This window comes from Odontesthes bonariensis, chromosome 3, assembly GCF_027942865.1.
Source record: "Odontesthes bonariensis isolate fOdoBon6 chromosome 3, fOdoBon6.hap1, whole genome shotgun sequence".
NCBI classification, from domain to species: domain Eukaryota; kingdom Metazoa; phylum Chordata; class Actinopteri; order Atheriniformes; family Atherinopsidae; genus Odontesthes; species Odontesthes bonariensis.
In genome coordinates, this window is record NC_134508.1 from 43,551,037 (window position 1) to 43,572,156 (window position 21,120).

Consider the following 21,120-nt stretch of genomic DNA (forward strand, 5'->3'; position numbering starts at 1 on the left):
CTGTGGGAGTTTCGAAGAAGGCACACTACAAAGACACACTGGTTGAGGTAATCATGGAGGACATCGTTGATAAGAGCCTGGAACACAGCTGGAACATTGGTGAGACCAAATGGTATTACTAAATACTCAAAATGGCCGAGTGGAGTGTTGAAGGCCGTCTTCCACTCATCACCCTCTCGAATTCTAACAAGGTGGTAAGCATTGCGGACTGGGCCGAAAGACGGAGGAAGAAAAACGGTCTAAGGATAAAGGTAAGGAATGTGTTGGGTGATGTGGGATGGATAGCTGGAGATGTAACGTTTTGTGTGTTTATTTGTCCTGCTAGCTAGCCTCGGATAAATGGTATATGGCTGGCTAGGATTTGTTCATAAACTTGACTTTGGTGATTGTTTTATGAAAGTTTGCTTATATAAAATGAATATGTCACATGTGAATGAACAGTCTGTCCTGCCATGGGAATGACTGACTGTCTCCCGACACGTTTATTCAGATTCTAGCAGTGAGGGAGGTATGTTGTTGTTGTCCTGCTCTGTCATTGTTCAGTGGAAGTTGTCTCTTAGATATTTGACATTATTTTAGCATTACTTACGATTAATTTACTAAGTTTGGTGTGTTATTTATAGGCCTCTAATTAGAAGTGTGCTACTGTTTGTAATTAAAGAAAATATTTTAAAGTTGTTTTTTTTTCAGTGATATGTAGATATTAGGCATCATGTTGATTATTTTAGAATATTGTGGCAGTGGATCATTTTTCTTAACTTTAACTCGTACAATGTGTAAATTAATGGAGAAACTTCTTAAAAGTGACAACTTTGTAATTGGGTACAAGCTTTAAAGGGATGCTGTACATTACAATGTTTAATATTTTTTAAAAACACTAAAAATCTGTTTTATTTATTGATTGTTGTTTTCTTTGTATTATAATTTTTTTTATCAGTTTAACTTGTCTGATTCGTTCAACTGAACGAATCAGCCTTTTCTCCCTGTTTCCCTTCCTTAAGAACGGCTTAAGCTGTTGGTTTGACATCCTTTGACAGCCACCCTTCCATGGAGACCATTTCTGATGAGGCTTCAGGTTACAGTAGATGAGTCAATCAAATCAATAGCTTCTCGTTCAGGTCGTGACAGGTTGAAGAGTCAGCTTCCAGGTAACGGGGCTCCAGGGAGAAGGTCAATGGAACAGTAATAAGGACGGTGAGGGGGTAAAGACAGGGCTTGGTCCTTACTGAAGACTGCACCTAGGTTGTGGTATTTAGAAGGTATGGAAGACAGATCTGCTGGTGGCTCTCGTGACCCTGGAGGAGAGTTGCTGAAAGACTGGAGAGCAGATTTCAGACAGTTAAACAAACAAAATAAGCCCCAGCTCTCTAAACGGTGGTTTGCCCAATATATGAGGGGATTGTGTAATCCAAACCAGGGATATCCCAATATGAGAGGAATGCTAGTGCCAGGGAACAAAAGGAACTCGATGGTTTAGCTGGGATTACCAGAGACAATTAAAGTGACAGGATAGGTCTTGTGGGAGATGGTGGTAGTAACTTTCCCGTTCAGGGCCGTGACTGATATAGGGGTGGTCAAGGGAACCAAGGGAAGATTGAGTTGGTTAGCCGTACTGGGATTGATTAAGTTTTGTCCTGCTCAGGAATCCACGAGCGCCTGGAGTGAATTTTTTCCACTTAATATGGTGACAGATAGGGTAAGCCGAGGAGGATCTTGTCTTTGCACTCTGCCCACAAGTAATCCTGCCTCTACTGGTGGGCTCTGTCTTTTGGGCGATCAGGACAGTTAACGAGGAAGTGATCTTGGGTACCACAATAAATACATAAGTTATTCTGAAACCGGTGTTGGCGTATCAAACTCGCTCATCCACCTGCACAGTTTCAGGGTGATCCTGAGGAAACGGTAATGCAAGTAGGATAAGTTTTACCGGGTTAGAGGCAACATTCTCTTGCCGAATCAAAGGCTGAAATGGTGGGGAACCTCACTGTTTGGCTTTAACAAAGTTCTGCGAAACTCATCTAGAAAGGAGGTGAATGAGGTTGATTCAGTATAATGAGAATGAAAAATATGCTACGGCCCAGTCAAGTGCCGTACCCCTTAGCAAAGCGATAACATAGGATATCTTAGAGCAATCAGAAGGGAAAGAGCATGGTGATCAGGAAATGGCTAAAGAGCAATCGAGGAGGAAACCACCACACTTGCTTACTTCACCAGAGAATTGATCGGGAGTAAAGAGAGCTGCATGATGGAACACAGGTTCAGGTGTGGAGACTTGGTTCGGCGGTGAAGGCGCACGAGATTGTTCGAGACGTGAGGAGGAAACAGACAGTCGTTCATGAACAATTTGTATAAGTTCAAAAACTCGATCCAGACACTGATTACTAGAAACCTCTTTCCCCCAGAAAACGCAGGGCCTTCTCATGTACGCCAAGTATGGCTCACTGTCTTGAGAGTGCTGATTTAACTGTGTCCGCTGGGTCCATTTTTGTGGCCAGATTGTGCTGTCACGGCTATGAAATAGCCAATATTCATAGGGAGGGACCCAAGAACAGACTGAAAGATAAAAGAAAGAAACTGATTTATTAAGGACAATGGTATAAGGTGGATCCACAGGAAAAGTCGGGTCCAGCAATAGCTCTAGGGAGAGAGGAGGAACAGTTAAGTGGGTCTTGAATAATGATAGTGGTTTCCGCAATAGGGCTTACTGTGTTTCCAGGAGGCTTCCGACACAGGGGAGGGCAATAATGACACTGGCTGTGGTGTGGTTTTGTCCGGGATGGCGGCGGGGGGTGCAGGCAGGTACGAAGTGGGGAGGCAGTGTGGAGTGCTGGTGTTAATCCGCACAACGTGACGAGGTTGACGGAGGTATTCAAGGAACTCAGAAGAGGTAAGGTTGCACTGAGGAACAGAGGTTCATTCACAGTGAATCATCGGCCAGCATCACTATAGTCACTGAGAGACGCTAGGGAGGCTGATTACCGACAGAGACTGAAAGACAATCTCGGGTTAATTCAGGAACTCCTGTGCGTCCTTAAGAAGCCAGTATTAATGAATGCAGACAAGCAGCAGGTGCGCTGGCAGGAGCAGTCCAGACTCCGCCCTGGACTTCCTGGATACCTGCTCAGCCCCACCTGGAACTCAAAACTCCTCCCACTGTCCAAACACATGCATGTCAGCTTAATTGGTGACTCTAAATTGTCCCTTGGAGTGAGTGTGAGTACGCATGGTTGTTTGTCTCTGTATCCTATACCCCTGCCTCTCATCCAACTTTATTTATTTCACTTTGATTTTATTTTCAATTTTCTTTATGTCACTTTGACTTCAATAAATTGGAAGTTGAAATCCTGCTTTATTTCATATGTTATTTTTTTCTTAAAGGGACACTGTGTAATAAATTAAGTCATTTAATAGCTCAAATCAACATATTCATTCATAAATTAGTCCTCATTGGTGTAAAATTATCTCTGTCAAAAATCTCACTTATCCTCCTGAGTGAAGAATAACTTGTCTGTATCTACATAGAGCGGGCAAGCTCTATGGAGGCTGCCATGTCCTTCCGGTCTATGAAAAACGACGAAGTGCTGAGAGGGACATAAAGCACTTCGAATCGCGTTTTCCCCAACGCCAGCTGCAAGCGGAAATGATGACATTTTGACGTCAGGTTTGCACGCAGGTATAAACAGAGCCAGTCTACGCCATTAGACATTCTCTGGTATAAACCAGCCTGAACGGCCTGCACTTTTGTTCGCAATGGAAGACCAGAGTTATGCCACGCCACAGGAGAAGGGATCCTCGTCGCCAAAAAAGCGAAAAAGATAGTTCAACAAGTTGCAACGCACATTTGAAAACGCAAGGCGCTAGAGAGCAAATTTATTCGACTTTGCAAAATAAAATTGCACCACTAGATGGGGGAAGAAATTACACAGTGTCCCTTTAAACTGAATCATATCAATGCATTTGATATGGCATTGACATAATGTAGTTCAATTCGCTTCAGTTTTATTTTAAATTAGTACATGCATTTTTTTCTTGATTCTTTTTTTATATACATATATTCATACAGAGCAATGTCAAAAATAAGGTACAACTTCATATAATCTTAAGGTTGTATGTGTCAGGACGCAGTAACAAATCTGGTTTTAGAATAAGGTAAATATAACCTCAAGTCAACAACAGTGAATTTCATATTACACCATGTCATTGTTTATTAACAAAACTAAGCTGAAATGGAGAAGCACTGTGTTAGAACTAAGTTCACCCCATGATTCCACATCTTGTAGAACCCCCTTCAACAGTAATAACTTGAAGTAATTGTTTTCTGTTTGACATTCTCTCACATCATTGCAGAGAAATGTAGGCCCACTCTTTACATTGTTGCTTCAGTTCATTGAGGTTTGCAGCATTTTTTTATGCACAGCTCTATTAAGGTCCCATCACAGTATTTAAATCAGGTTGAGGTCTGGACTTGGATGTTTGATCTTGATTAGTTTTTTCTCCAAACATTTAGTTGTAGATTTGCTGCTGAGATTGGGATCACTGTCCTGTTGCATCACCCAATTTAAACTAAGATTTAGCTATTGGACAGACAGCCTCACATTTGACTCAAGAATAATTTGATAACAGAGGAGTTCATGATGGACTCAATGACTTCAAGGTACCCAGGTTCTTAAAGTCATAAGCCCGAATCATCGGCCCTCCACTACTTTGCTTGACAGATGGTATGAGGTGTTTGTGCAGATATGCTGAGTTTGGTTTTCTTCAAATGTGGTGAACCCATCAACACCCAGAATTGAAGCTGTTCTGCGAAGAGTAATGTTTTTAAACTCTCTAATGCTGACGTGCAGGACTCAACAGAATCTGTTATGAACCGTAGAATTGTGTGCTTAAAAAGCTTTTATAGATTAGATCAACTTTATTGATCCCACTGTGGTAAAATTCAGTTTTTAAGGCGGCTCACAGGAAAGAAAGTATACAGTGCAAAGACAATAGTTGAAATGAGAAAAACAAGTACAAAAAAATAAGATATAAATAAATAAGAATAAAATTAGAAAGTATGAAAATACCAAAAAAAAGCAAACACTGACAAGTGAAAATTGCAAAAAATACAAAAGTTAAATATTGTGAAAATAAGTGCAGAACTCTATATTCTTTTGGAGGTGGGAATGAAAGATCTGCGGTAGCGTTCTGTCCTGCACTTAATGTGGAACTAATATTTCATTTTTCTCATAAGTTTTGAAGAAATATGAAACATCCAAAAGGGTTAACAATCTTTTCAAGCATTGATGGTGGAGATGAGGACCCAAATGCAGAACCGCAGACTGGAGGCAGAAGGAAACTTAACTTGAAGTTTCTTAAAGAAGTAGAAACCAAAAATGTGGTCTAGCCAGAAAACAATTAACTAAACAGTGATAACAAAAAAACAAACAAACAAAAGAAAAAACTACAAAAACAAACCAGATGGTGGAAAACTGACTAACTATAAACAGGCTACAGAGAATGACGTACAAGACTGTAATAGTGAGGCTCTGACAAAGAATACTGAAAACCAAGGAGCATAAATACCGTGTGGAACTGCAGCTGAGACTAATTGACAACAGATGATTGCAGAGCAAAGTATCAAACAGGGGAACTGAGGAAAAGTACTTGTGAGGAAGTGGAACTCGAAACTAAACTGAACTGAGGCCGGACAAAACTAAGAGAACAGACAAAAGCAAAAATAACAAAGACAAACCATGAGATTAACTACAAACAAAAAGACAAACCAAGACCCGACTAATACAAACAGAAATAATTCTTATTTAAACCAATAACTCAAGAACAAAAACAAGAACAAAACACGAAAAACCAAGACAAAAAGAACACATCCAAGAAAAGTCACTAACCCTAACAGGATATAAATGTACATGTTTATATTTCTGTGTATATTTGCATACGCACCACATTTTATTTGCTTTTATTGTTATTTATTCCTTTTTATTAAAATTCAGCACAAACTAATTAAAGATTTAGCCAGTGGTCTGTTACTGTTTCAGATGTTTTCAATTTTTTCTCTTCTAGCTACGAGATGACTAATGGAGTTAAACGTTCTGGACATTATGTTTTTTTTTTTAAACCTCTATTAAACTTATCGTTGGAAATAGGGAAAACAGGAAGACTTATTTCAGCTTATTTAGATAATCACTTATATCAGGAATAAAATTAACCATTGGCTAAACGGGGTTCAAATAATTTCAGCCATGTTCTTGTCATCTTTTTTTTTTCTTCATATTTTGGGTTTTTAATGACTTTAGTGCCTAGGGCTTAGATGCTCAAGTCTATTTGTGAACACATATGGCTCAACCAATAAGTCGTCTCTGGGATTTTAGTCTTTGTTTTTTGTTATGATGTGAGCATAAATGATTGCAGCCATCACTTTCACTCCCCCTTCCCTTTTAATTCCTCGTCACTGCCATCTCTGTGTTTCTGTCATCCCTGTTGACTGACAGTTGAGAAAGAGTGAGAGGCAGGGAGACAGAGAGAGTGGAAGGCAGAAAGACAGGGAGATAGGTGTTTGGGGGCGTCTGTGGAGGGGGTGAGTACTTCAGACTACGAGTTGTCTTTGTAGTGTCCTGGAGGCCTGGGAGCTGCTGGAGAGTCAGACCAGCTCCCTCCATCTTTTACTTGGCCTCAGGTCTCATCAGTGCTGTCTTGGGGAATCTCATTTGTCACACACACAGGGGAAATCAAACACACACACAGAATGCAGCAAGAGTGAGAGCTACCACTTGCAGGAGTAGATGTGGTGAAAGCCATGGATAGGCTTGGCCTTGTGATTTGTGACGACAGGTTGATAAGACTGGCAGCAACAGTAACAGCAGGCCGGCTACAGCTAACAACACGGGGGGCAGTGGGAAGACCTCAACATCCAACTCAAACTAGAGTTCCACTGATGTTGTATATGGGTAGATAATCCTTGTTTCACTGGCCAGAAAATGTAAAAGCCTGCTCAGTTTTCAGGGCACTATGTGAAATTGATAGGTGGAACAAACAGCTGGTAATTCATGTCACGTGGTAGGGAAAGTAAGTGTGCTAACTCAAAAGAGTTAGCTGTCTTCATCAGTGAACACAAATGGAGCTAAACAGAACAGAAAAAGTTAGAATTTCAATTACGTTTAATTTATTTAAATGAATGTTGCTATAATGTAGTATTGGACTTGTCTAAGGTTCATAACATAACACTTTAATTTAGCATAATATGTTTCATTTATCACATTGTCCCTTTTGTGATTTGAATTTTTCCTCAATGAGAAAAAAAAACAGGAAAACATGAATTTACCCACATGTCCAAAACCTATTTGTGTGACAATAACGGCAGCAGAGTTTGAAATGAATTTCAAATTTAATCATTTGTTAGTTGTGGTTGGTTAGGAATAGAGTTTAAAGAGAAATGGTTAGGCTTTAACATTGATAAGTGTATGGTTACAGGTTTGGATGACATCATGTGATAGCACTTACCACCACAGATAAGTGTAATTATACAGTCATTAAAGAACCTAAGCTTTCTCAAGAAGTAGATTCTGCTTTGTCCTATTATTGCATTTCCATTTCAGGCTGTGGTCGAGATTAACACCCAGCTATCTGCAATCCTCCATACCTTCCACCTGTTCTCCCAAGATGGAAATGTGACAACTGCAGAGTCATAGTATTTTTGGAGGTGACAGGACTCTTGAGTTGTACTGGAAGCTTGAGGTGTACAGAGTGAAGAAAAGCGGAAAGAGTTCAGTTCAGTTCAGTCCCCCATGGGGCTCCTATACTGCTAATTACCCTCTCAGACACTCAATACTTTTTGCGGCAAATTTGTTGCATATCAGATTGAGTTGTGACAAAACTCATCACTGTCAGCATGAGGCCAAGGATCATCTGTTTTTTTTTTTTTGTCATTAAAGTTTTTATTTAATTATCCATACACACCTAAACAAAACATTCAAACTAGAAAACAAACACTGACACCAACATCAACAGACAGTATATAGCTTATAGCCCTGTACACAAAGACCTCCTGCACATAGACTCTTCTTTTGTCTTTTTTTACATTTTGCATTGGTCAGCACCATATCTACAAATTTTCCTTTTCCATACCAACAAAAAAATATGTTCCCAGGCCCTCCTAACATGTTCCTCTTCATTGTTAACTCTAGCCAACATGCGTTCATATGATGCAACTTCTGACATCATTTCCATCCACTTTTTAACATCTGGGGCGACTGTACTCTTCCATACTCTGAGGATTGTTCGGGCAGCTGTGACCATTCTAACTTTTAAAATCCCTCTTTCATATTTAGATATATTTAGGATTCCTGTTTGGTCCCCTAACAAACACAGTTTTGGTGATACAGGTACTGCCACACCCAGCCATTTACTCACATGGTTCAATACTTTCTCCCAAAACGGGTACACTAGTTTACATCCCCAAATCACATGTAAAAAAAGTCCCTATCTCACTCTGACATTTCCAACATAAATTATTTCCTATTAAGCCCATTTGATGTAGCTTTGAAGGAGTAAAATAAAATCTATGAATTATCTTGTACTGAATAAATTTCCCCTTCGCCTCTCATCTGTTTTGTAATGCTGGCGGAAAAAAATGTTCAAACAAGTGGTAAACTGACAAGTGACTGGTTTCGAGCTGGTTTATTATGAGACGGCATTGAAAGTGGAGCTGTGTTATCATGATATTATCATAAAAAAGTGAACTGTTTTGATGAAACATTGACCTCACCCTGCTAGTGCTTTTCTGTCAGAGAAAAGCGTTATTTGGACACAAGTCCTAACAAGACCTTTGCAGTTCTGCCTGCTTTATCCAGATAAAAGTGAGCTCCCTGAAGAACAGAGATGATTAATCTTGAATTCCAATCCCAGAACAGCAAGAAAACTGCTATTTGTGCATTTAGGTTGGTCAATGGCAGTTTCTTCAGGACTTTTAGGATATGAGTTGTTAGGGTAACTGGTCCATAGTTGTTAAGGGCAGATCAGCATTTTAAGAATTCAGTAGAATCTCACACAGCTGGTCCACACAAGCTTCCAGGACCCTGGGCCTGGCACATTCTGGACTTGCAGTCTTTTTCCAGCTAAGTCTCTTCAGGTGCCTCTTCCCCTGATTGAACCCTAAGGGTTCTTTATTATTTTTTGCTGTAAGGGGTGATATTGATGATATTGATAGATTGTATTTCTAAAAAAAAAAAAGTTCAAAAACAGATATACATTTGTGAATCTTGTCCTGCGCATTTGTGAATATTGAAACTGATTTAGCTCCATATCTCACTTTGACCAAAGGGCCCAAATCAGCTTTGATATTCTCACTTTTCTTCTCAATATCGTTTTGTACTCATTTCCTTTGCTCTGAGCAGTTTTGGAATGTTAGCCAAATTGTTGAGGATCCTTCTTGTTTTCCTTTGACATAAATTCGTCCTTTAATCGTGTAGTTCAGAGCTCTGAGCTTTACCTTCCTTAGAGCAGCTCTGCCTTCACTATATTCTGTTTTACTTAAATGCACCACATTAAACAACTTGGGTCATCTCTTAAGGAACTTTTCTAACGAACCAAAACACATAAATAAAACTTTTCTCACAGTTTCATTCATCCCATTCATATCCTCCCACATTCTGCACCTCACACTCATTCTTCTTTCCATCTGTAAGAAGATGTCTGAATATGTTGAGTTGGTGTTGGGTTTCTCCTCCTGTGTTGCTCTTTGCTGCAGGACAGAAATGTTTGTGGTTAGATTTTATTTTGGGAGCAGCACAGCATCAGTTTAGACAAAATTTCAGCATAATAGACTTAATTCTCACTTGTTACTGAATACTAAATTAAATTTTTACCAGTGGCTGTGTTTGGTGATGCTGAGCCATCCACAGACAGGCTGATTCAGGCTGATTTGTGGGTGAGTTTGAACACTGAAAACCAATCTAAAAAAAAAAATAAATCACTCATCATGAAGTAATCAGCATTTATCCTTTCCATTCCTTCCCCCCTGGCACAGTGTGTATATACTGTGCACCTCTAAAATTAAAATAATCAGCAATCTACCGAGTAGGGGCCCTTAAAGGATTCTCCTCAATGGTGCATGAATGAATGCTTTATGAATGCTAACAGACACTGAGAGTCCTCAGCCAGAGAAACTCTGAAAAACCAAATAACCAAATAAGCAGAACATCAATGATCCAAAAAATACAGATGGAACACAGTATAAAACTTTAACATCTGGTGGCACCTTGGTCAGGAGAGTGTGAAGGTTTGGCATCCCCACACACTGTTCCTCCAACACTGAATACGCTCAAATCAAGCACTAACCTAAACTTGGATTTCTTTATTTTACACCTGTTTATATTGGAGTGTCACACTCACTGTGTGTTTAAACCAATGACTATGCTTGTATTAATCCAAGTCAATTACATTCAATTCAGCTCCAAATCACAAAAAACATCATCTCAAGGCACTTAGTCCTTCAACAACTTTACTCGCTCCTTCTTTGTTTTCTGGCTAATTTGGAAAGAAATTGGAATTCTTTTTAACTCTATTATCTTACTCTTGGTAAGCAGAGTTTTATTTTGGACCATGAATTGTTTGGTAACTGTGTGTCAGCTTCCCCTTCAACACATCACTTTTTACCTGATTTTATCTGATTTATGGTGTGTTCTTTGATTTTCTATAACAGCCTGTGGTTTTGCTACCATTGATGCATCAACAGGATTCTGATCATTGTTGCATCTTGTAATTAAACAGCACTGATAAACAATTTAACCTCTGAAGCAGTTTATATAAATTGTCACTTTCAGTCGGAAACATTTGTTGTTCCTGTTTGCTTGAATATTGGAAGCTTTATTTTAATAGTTTATCAAAATATACACCCTGGGGAGAAAACCAGATCTTCATTTCTAATTTTAGTTTTTTTAATATAAAAAAAATCTCTCTCTTAGGTGTCTAATTGTATCAATATTTGTATTTTAATTTCCATCCTAAAGTCTGGCCCTGCCCAGGTATCCAGCAGGCCTCTCGCTCCAGGCTGCAGAGGCCGGCCTTGGTCACGCCGAGCATCGGTTTCCTCCTGGTCTTTGGCAGTTTGTATAATGTCCGAGCTCATCACAGGTCCAGCATGCTCCTGTGGGTCTTTGCGCACCTGGTATGGCTCTCTTAGGCCCCTCAAGGCTGATATAGATGTCACCCCTCCTGAAGTCACTTGTTTTCACTTCCCTCAGTCTTTGTGTGATGTTTATGGTCAGATTCACAGTCTCTGGCTCTCCCTCTGAAGCCTTTGTTCTGCTTGCAAAAAATGTCCTTTGTGGTGTGAGTCCCCAAAACTGTACACACCGCTTCAGTGTCACACAGAATCAACTATTTGTCGACTGTCTCTTCATAAGAAGCTTGTTCCGCTCGCTCATCGATACTGAGCAGCTCTGTAAGGTCCAGCGTCTGCCACGGCTCAGAAAGTCCAGGGTTGAAATTAAAATATAGGCCTCATATTATAACTGGCTGAGTCTACTTTACTACTTGTTGTTGAAGTTGAAGTAAACTTACTGAGGTAAATTTGATTTACTAAGTTAAGTTAAATGTTGAACCTGTTACAGATGGATTAATCTCCCTTTTCCAATCAGAGCAGAGCAGCTCAGACGTCTAATTATTTAAAATGTTCTAAAACCCACTCCCTTTCTCAGTTTGTTAATCTGGTTGAGTGGCATCTCTTTACTGTTTTATTTCTATTTCACTAATTTCATTCAATGTTTACTGTTTAATCTAATTCATATTTATCTGTAGGCTTAGAAGCTGCTAATAGTATTAATATATTGTCCATCTTGTACGGCTCTCTGGTCTCTGTGGCTGTTTTTAAATGCAGCATAAAAACAAACCTTGACTCGACTTGTTATGACTCCGATTCACTGTAGCTGCCTGTAAATTTCTCTGAGTTTTCCTCTTTAAGAAAGCTATTGGTGATATCTGCCTCACATATCACTCATTTTATTGCCGTGTTTTTGTTAATATCCTGATAATCTAACTTTAAGCTCTTTGCTGCTCTGTTAAGAGAAGAGATTAACTGCTTCATAGATCTGCTGCAGTTAAATAGTTAAACAATTTAGTTCAATAGTTAAATGGTTTAATGAGATCAAATGTAAATATTGATTATAAATATGAACTCAGAATTGGTGAAAACATCTCTCTCTTTACAGGTTGTTAACAGATTTAATGAATTCTTTATTTAAGCTGTTGAAGATCTGACAATGATATTTTATGATATAATTAATTCAAATACTGTAATCTCTGATGAATATTATATCGGTTCCTTTAAGAATAGGAAAGTTTATCAATTAGATGTAATGAAAGCAATCAATATGTTAAATTCTACATTTTCTGCTCATGTTTCTGGTAAATCTTGTGAAGCTGTTGCAGAAGAGCTAACCTCAAGTTTAGAAAAAGTATCAGCTTACTGCATCCCACGTTGCCTATCGATGCATCCATGTATGAATATGTGTATGAATGGTTAGAAAGTATGTAGTTATCTACAGACTTAAGATGTGCTGTATGAGTGTGTGTGAATGGGTGAATGTGGCATGTAGTGTGAGAAGCGCTTTGAGTGGTCAGCTAGACTTAGAAAAGCGCTATACAAGTACAGTCCATTTAGCTTAGGTTATCCAAATATTCAGATGTGTTGGGCCTCACACACCAGAGTTCAAATAGTGGCAGAATCCTTGACCAGAAATCAGTTCTACAAACTAAGAAATTACTTTAAGATTTTCAATGACCTTGATGTGTCTGATGAGGACAAAAGCAAAGATCTGCTGTGGAAAGTCAGGCCTCTCCTGGAAAAAGCGAGGCAACAATGTCTAAATTTGCCGAGAACAGGGGAGTTGTCCATTGATGAGCAAAGGATTCCATTTACTGGTTACATACTGCCCTGTTCGCCAGTATGTAAGGGGCAAACCATACCCAACTGGACTGAAAGTGTTTGACAATAAGCCAGTGGTCATGGCATCCTCTGCCTATGACACTGAGCCTCAGACTCTGGCCATCACCAATGCATGGCTTCAGTATGAGACTGACTGCCAGTTCTTATGTCGAAATAGATATTTCCATTGAATTTATTGATTGTCATTGTGGTTTAGTTTCACATGTATGAAATTCTAAAGTAGAGGACACGTGATATCTTTAAAATAAAAACTTTTTTTTCTTTAAATGTTTGCAATATACTCACTGCCTCCCAAACAATTGGGAAAGATGAAAAAATAGTTACATGGCAACAATTTTTTTTTCTGTTGTCTTTATTCAGTTTGTATTTCTCTAGTCTTGATTTGGCTTTTTGTTCATATTTACTCCATGACTTTTTGTATTTTGAGTTTTTGGCCTTATCTATGGTTTGAATATTTCTTAGTTTTTTGTTTTACTCTTCTGTGTTCTTATTTGGTTGTTTCTTTAAAACTCATTAGTTGCTCTCTGTTCTATTTTTTTAGTTGGTATTTTTTTTGAGCTTATACTTCATATTGTGTTTCTTGTTCTGGTCATTACTCGTAGTTATCCTCAGTTACCTGCTTTTCAATGAACTCACGGAAATTGTCGACCTCGGCTTGGAAGTCTGCTGGAAGTTTCTGACACACCGGTGTCCGTGCTCCGATAGAGGCCGTTGCTTTGCATGAAGTGGTAACACCAAGTAGGCCCGTCTGCAAAGTCATTTATATTCATCTCCTTGGAAAGTACCAGGGCGTGGAGACATAACTTGCTTGCTTTCAGCCTGCGATTAGCTTTCTTTGTTAGTGTTAGCTCGATTCTTTCATTGGAAGCTCAAGAACAAGCCGGAGTAATCTCAAGTTAAATGAAGTCTTTATTTGTGGTAACAAATGGAGTATATCAGTGCTGGACCCAGTATGACAGACCTCTCGCAGGAAATCCGTCAGACAGAGCCCTGATTTCCGGTAACATTTTGTATTTATATGCCTCATTGTTTCACATGGGTTGGACTCATTGTCGATCGAGTATGATTGGACATGAGTAGGTTCAACGTGCTTTGTCGTATTCTCTGAATAAGCCAAATAATGTGTGTGTGAATCTTGCACCTGCTTTCCCAGGCTAATTGTTTTGTCTCCCTATTCCTGGATCACTTAAGGTCATGTATTATGTCCATCGTGGAAAAGTACAGCATTTAACAAAGCCAATTTTAACAGTTAGCATGTAGTTGTCACAAGCCTAGAGTGTCCTCTCGCGGCTGTTGATAGCAGTGTTAACTCATTGGTTCATGTCAGTCAGTATGAATTTTACATTTAAAAACAAATGTTAAATGATGTATATTTTGATATATAAGTCTGCCGGACTATAAGTAGCAGGACCAGCCAAACTATGAAAAAAAGTATTTTTTTCTTTCTGTTTTTCTTCAAATAAATCTCCAGTACATGAGCCTCTGGTTTACTATCTGCATTTGGCTCCTCTTCTCTCCATCTACAAATCATAACAGTAGGACCTGACCAAGACATGGACCCAGTGGACTAGCTTTCCCTGGAGGACTTTCAAGCAGTACATGTGAGAGTAAAATCCTTCTATGACTGTGTGGATGGACTTTGAGGGTGGCTAGTGAGAGTTGGATAGGTAACCATAACCTCATACCACCCTACACCCCCTTAGAAAACAAATAAACCCAAGCACACAAATCGTCAAAATCTGGTGTGGAAATGCTTTCCTTCAGCTATAGTGCTGTGTGGAAAATGTGACAGTCAACAAAAGCATTCAGGTTTTTCCAAACAAGAAACTCTGGATGACTAGTGAAGTCCAGGCCCTGATCAGAGCTCAAAACTCAGCCTTCAGGATGAGGGAAAGCTCTCTGTACAGCACTGCCAGAGCCGACCTGAGGAGTGGCATACAACAGGCAAATGAGTCACATGGGAGGAAGATGGAGGGTTATCTGATGGACAACAATCTACAGCAGATGTGGAGGAGGATCCAGCACACAACCAACTTCAGAGGTCAGAGCCCCTCATCCTCCAGCAGCTGCAGCAGCACACCTGCTTCGAGACCACCACACACCTGCACACAATGCCTCGACAACAATGTTAACAATGTTTATGAAGAGAGGTGGAACCAAATGCAGACAGCAGGCAGGAACCAGACCAAATACTAAGAGCATTCTCATACAAATAACACAAAGAAAGGAAAAGAATACAATTATAGAAATGAAATTACAAGAAAGAAACAAAAGAGAAAATCAGTGGAAGAACTGACTCCAACACTCCTCCACTCTCTTTCGAGAAAATGAGGTGAGGAAACATTTGAGAGCAGTGCAGCCCAGGAAAGCTGCTGAACCAGACAAAACATATGTAGAGCAACCGGCAGGGATCCTCGCCAAGCCGCTCAACCTGTCCCTGACATATCTGAAGGCCTCCACAATCATCCCCATTCCCTAAAAAAGCCGCCATAGACAGACTCAGTGACTATAGACCCTCACATCTGTAGTCCTGAAGTGCGTTGAGCGACTGGTTTCCTAACACATCAGGGACTGCCTTCCTCCCTCCTTCAACATCCTGACTAGTTGCTTACAGAGCGAACCGGTCCACGGAGGACAATATAGCCATTACCCTGCACAAAGCGCTGAGTCATCTGGAGAACCGGCAGAGCCACGTGAGGATGCTCTTCATGGACTACTGTTCAGCATTCAACACAATCATTCCAGACATTTTAATCACCAAATTGCTCCATCTACATATTCCCCCACCTGCATCTGGATAAAACTCTTCCTCACACACCACACACTGTCTGTCAGACTTGGCCCCCACCTTTCCTTGGCAATGAGCCCCCTACTTTACGCTCTGTGTACCTATGACTAGAGTTCTCAACGGGCCTGAAAATTACAACCCGACCCGACCCGGCCCGTGGCTTTCAAAGCCCGAGCCCGATGTAACCCGACACATCAATATGAATTATCTACCCGAACCCGGCCCGCGGCCCGACGCCGGGGGTCGAGTTTTCCCATGTTATCCTATGGAGACCGACGGGCTGTGGGTCGTTACGGCACTTATGTGCAGTGGCGGTGGCCGAATGCCCACAGCTTACTGTATGGCGGCTCAGGCTGGACGTCCCTGTTTTTTTGCTGTCATATTTTAACAGCACCTTGCATTTTGAGCATTGCACATAACCTGTGGAATTTCCATCAGAATCCAGCACCACTCCATACACTTTCCAGACCTCTGATTTTCCCACTCCTGTAGCGACGGTGAATTCACCTGCAGCAAGTTTGCTCTTCACCAACTCCATCTTCTTCTCCGCTAAAGGCGTGCACGCAGCGGTGTCATGTCTGTCCCCTCTCCATGCAGACTTTCGTTACGGTAGATAGATAGATAGATAGATAGATAGATAGATAGATAGATAGATACTTTATTGATCCCCAAGGGGAAATTCACCATGATTCACGGTAAACAGCAGCGATGATTAATAAATTTATTTTTTTTATTTTTTTTTCACTGGGCGGAAAAGATTAAGCCCGAGGACCGACCCGACCCGAGTCATCTGCTTATATTTTCGACCCGAACCCGGCCCGAACCCGCGGGTCCCGTCGGGTTTTTTGGGCCGACCCGACCCGTTGAGAACTCTACCTATGACTGTACTCCAACCCACCAAACCACGCTGATGATACCATTGTGATCGGACTCATCTCAGATGGTGATGACACAGCATACAGGGCTGATGTACTGTCCTTCTGGTGCTCTGCAAACAATCTTTGAATGTCCATTAAACAAAATTATTTATCATGGACTTCAGGAAGCACCGGAAAGACCACACTCTCCTCTTCAAAAACAGAGCATGTGAAAACTTTCACCACCTTCAGGTTTCTAGACACCCATATCTCCAGCAACCTCTCCTGGACTCACCTCATCAAGGCCCTGGTGAAGAAGGCTCAGCAGCAGCTGCACTTCCTGTGCCATTTACGATTCACCTTGACCCCCCAGTAAGCCTTCAGGAATTCGACACTTTAGCCAGATTCTCAGGAGAAGGCCCCCCTCAAAAGAAAGCTCTCCTTCTTTCTTAACTTCTTCCAACACCAATCAAGATTAAGAATTAAATGACTGGATATAATCATAATATGTCCACTTTAATGAATATTATATATGATGCCTTTCTTATGAGGAGCCGATGGTTTGTAGTTAACGTTTGACTTGTTGTATTCTTTCATGAGCTAACTGTTAATGGAAAATTCCCTCTTTCTGTTACTGATACAGGTGAGTCAGTATACCTTTGCCATGTGCAGCTACAGAGAGAAGAAGGCTGAGCCTGTGGAACTTCTTCAGCTGGATGGTTATACAGTTGACTACACCGATCCTCAGCCTGGTAAGACCAACCAAATCACATAGCCATGCATTGTATGATAAGTCATTGTCAAAGACTGCCCTGCATACATGACAACACTTTTTATTTAGGTATTTTGTCCTTTGGGTGAACCAATCTCTGTCTGAGGGTGTTCTTGGGTTTGAAGTGCACTGCAATGTCTTGTTTAGAGCAGGTCCTTCACCGTTTCTCTGAGACTTCAGCCACATATGGAATTACAGTATGTTTGCAGCTGTTCTTCTTAGCTTCTCTAACGGTGTGGTTTGGTCCATTTGTCTTTACTGATTTGACAAAGGCCCAGTTTGGGTATCCACAGGTTTGAAGAGCTTTATTGGAGCGCTGATGTTCCTTTTGTTTTCCCTCAGCCTTAGTAGGTTCACTCTCAGCCTGGTGGTGTAGAGTTCTGATGACAGCCAGTTTGTGTTCTAGTGGAGGATGTGAGTTGGAAAGAAGGCACTGGTCTGTATGTGTGGGTTTCCTGTAAACCTCAGTGTTGAGACTTCCATCCTCTTCAATGTGCGTGGCACAGTCCAGAAAGGGCAATTTGTGGTCTTTTGCATCGTCCTTTGTGAACTTGATGTTGCTGCTCACCAAGTTGATGTGCTCCGTGAAAGCCTCCACTTCTTGAGATTGGATCTTGACCCAGGTGTCGTCCACATATCAGAACCAGTGGCTTGGTGTTGTTCACTGCTGGTCATCTGCTCCAGAGATCTCTGCTCCTCCGTCGTTGGACGTCTAACCACCACACCGTCGCCTCTAAGCGAAAGGGTTCCAGGTTCAACTCCCAGCTGGGGATTTCTGTGTGGAGTTTTCATGTTCTCCCTGTGTATCTGTGGGTTCTCTCCGGGTACCTAACAGGTATTTTTTCATGCCTGTTAAGTTAACTGGTGTCTCTAAAAAAATTGTCCTTGGGAGTGTGTGTGGTTGTCTGTCTCTGTGTGGCCCTATGATGGACTGGCGACCTGTCCAGGGTGTACCCCGCCTCTCGCCCAATGACTGCTGGGATAGGATCCAGCCCCCCCGCGACCCGACCGACGGATTAAGTGGGTATAGAAAATGGATGGATGGAAATTAAAATTATTAAAAACAAGCAACAGTCTAGTTAAAAGTTAGAGTGCAGATTTCATGCATAGACACATGAGAACAGAACTGTTTTTAACCTGGATTTAAAAATGTCTCCATTTGGTGAAAGTTTAATCTCCACTGGCAGTTTGTTCCACTTGTTTGCAGCATAACAGCTAAATGCTGCTTCTCCATGTTTAGTCTGGACTCTGGACTGGACCAGCTGACCTGAGTCCTTGGATCTAAGAGCTCTGCTGGGTTTATATTCTCTGAACATATCACAGATGTATTTTGGCCCTAAACCGTTCTGGGATTTGTAAACCATCAGCAGGCTTTTAAAATCTATTCTGTGACTGACTGGAAGCCAGAGTAAAGATTTTAAAGCTGCTGTGATGTGTTCAGATCTCTTAGTCCGGGTTAAAACTCCAGCAGCAGCGTTCTGGATGAGCTGCAGCTGTTTAATGCTCTTTTTGGGAAGTCCAGTTAAAAGAGCATTACAGTGATGGAGTCTACTGGAGATGAATGCATGGATGAGTTTCTCCTGGTCTGTTTGGGAGAGGAAACCTTTAATTCTGTTGATGTTTCTGAGATGGTAAAAAGCTGCCTTGGTGACAGCTTTGATGTGGCTGCTGAAAGTCAGATCTGAGTCTATCAACACTCCGAGGTTACCAACTTGGTCAGTGATTGTAAGGGCCCGAGTCTCAAGATATTTACCAACGCTGACCCTCTTCTCTTTGCTCCCAAACAGAATGATCTCAGTTTTGTCTTCATTTAATTGTAGAAAATTCTCTCTCATCCAGGCGTTTACTTCCTCCAGACTCTGACACAGTACGTCTGCTGGGCTGCAGTCGCCATGGTGACAGAAACACATAAAGTTGTGTATCGTCTGCATAACTGTAATAATTGATGTTAAAGTTCTGTAATATTTGACCCAAAGGGAGCATATACAAGTTAAACAGAAGAGGTTATAACTACGCAGGTTTTGTTTGTACAGCTCATAGTGAATCTGAAGCTTTGTTTTCCTCCACTTATGTTCAGCTTTCCTGCATTCTCTTTTCAGGTTTTTTACCGTAGTGGTGTTTCTCCATGGTGTTTTCTGTTTGCTCAAGGTTCTCTTGATTCTTATCGGTGCAACAGCTTCCATTACATTCAAAATTTTCAAGTTGAAATGATTCAGCTGTCCTTCAACAGACTCTGCGCTCATTGTTGGTAACATAGTTATGGCAATAATCAAATAAAATACAAAAATGGTCAGACAAAGCCAAATCAGTAACCACAACAGAAGAAAGATCAACACCTTTAGAAATGAGCAGGTCCAGAATGTGACCTCGAAGGTGGGTAGGTATTCAAAAGAAGTGAAATCACCAAATGAGATCTCTTTAACCTGGAATGTAGCTTTGTCAGTAAACATCTTGAGTCACTGTCTCTAGAAACTAAAGACCAAGTCCGGAACCTCGGCGTGCTGATAGACTCAGACCTGACCTTCAACAATCATATCAAATCAGTCACCAAATCAGCCTTTTATCAGCTTAAGAACATATCCAGAATGAAGGGTTTCATGTCCCAAACAGATCAGGAGAAGCTGATTCATGCTTTCATCTCCAGCAGACTTGACTACTGTAACGGTCTTCTGACTGGACTCCCCCAAAAGAGTCTCAAACAGCTGCAGCTCATTCAGAACGCTGCAGCCCGAGTTTTAACCAGAACAAAGAGATCACATCACATTACCCCAGTTCTCAAGTCTTTACATCGGCTCCCGGTCAGACACAGAATAGATTTTAAAGTTCTGCTGCTCGTCTACAAATCACGGAATGGTTTAGGTCCAGAATACATGAATGACATGCTAGCAGAGTATAAACCCAGCAGAGCTCTGAGATCTGCTGACTCAGGTCAGATAGTGGAGCCCAGAGTTCAAACTAGACCCGGTGAAGCAGCTTTTAGCTGTTATGCTGCACACAACTGGAACAAACTACCAGCAGAACTGAAATCAGCCCCAACTGTAAGCACTTTTAAATCCAGGTTAAAAACATTTCTCTTTCTGTGTGCTTATGGTTGAGTTTATATTTTTCTTTTTCCCCTCTTCTTTGATTGCTTTAATTTTTATTCTATTTTTAATTTTTTTCTTTAAATTGCTTGTTTTTATGCTGCTTTATGCTGTTCTTTTAAATGCCTTGTCTTTATGTAAAGCACATTGAGTTGCCTGTGGTATGAAATGCGCTATATAAATAAAGATGCCTTGCCTTGCCTTGCCTTGCCTTGCCTTAAATAATGCAGCTTCACCCCCACCTTTCCTCCCATTTCAACATTTATCCATAAAACTAAAATTTGGGGGGGGGGGTTTACGTTTGTTTAGAGGGTTTTTAGTAAGATATCAAATAAAGACATGAAAAAAAAAAGATATGAAATGTGATATGTGAAAAACATAAACACTAAACTATGTTATCGTTCTATGTTTAACACAGTGGGTTGCAAGAAAAACAACAGGGGACATTGATTAAGAATTTCAGAGTTCATTCATATAAATCATATAAATTTTACTTAAAAATGACTTATTATTTTTGGTTTAACTACTCTGTGTGACTGACCACTAGATGACAATGTGGGTCCATACAAAAGTTAGTAATTTTTCTTTTTAATGATTTTGTCCTCATCATACTTTGTACAATCTTGAAAAAGGTGTCAAAATGCAGCCTCAATGAAAACCTCAAAGAAGCTGTATGAAGGCAT

The 21,120-nt window shown here is 40.6% G+C and overlaps 1 protein-coding gene across 4 annotated transcripts in view; it reads left to right on the forward strand.

The window, feature by feature from the left end:
- The window catches only part of LOC142377607 (calcium-dependent secretion activator 1-like), a 452,862-nt gene that overhangs the window by 88,810 nt on the left and 342,932 nt on the right, over nt 1-21,120 (forward strand). For all 4 annotated transcript variants that reach the window (XM_075461876.1, XM_075461875.1, XM_075461877.1 and 1 more), the window contains one exon: nt 17,226-17,334. In XM_075461876.1, coding sequence (XP_075317991.1) covers nt 17,226-17,334 — 109 coding nt within the window. The remainder of the gene's footprint in view (nt 1-17,225; nt 17,335-21,120) is intronic.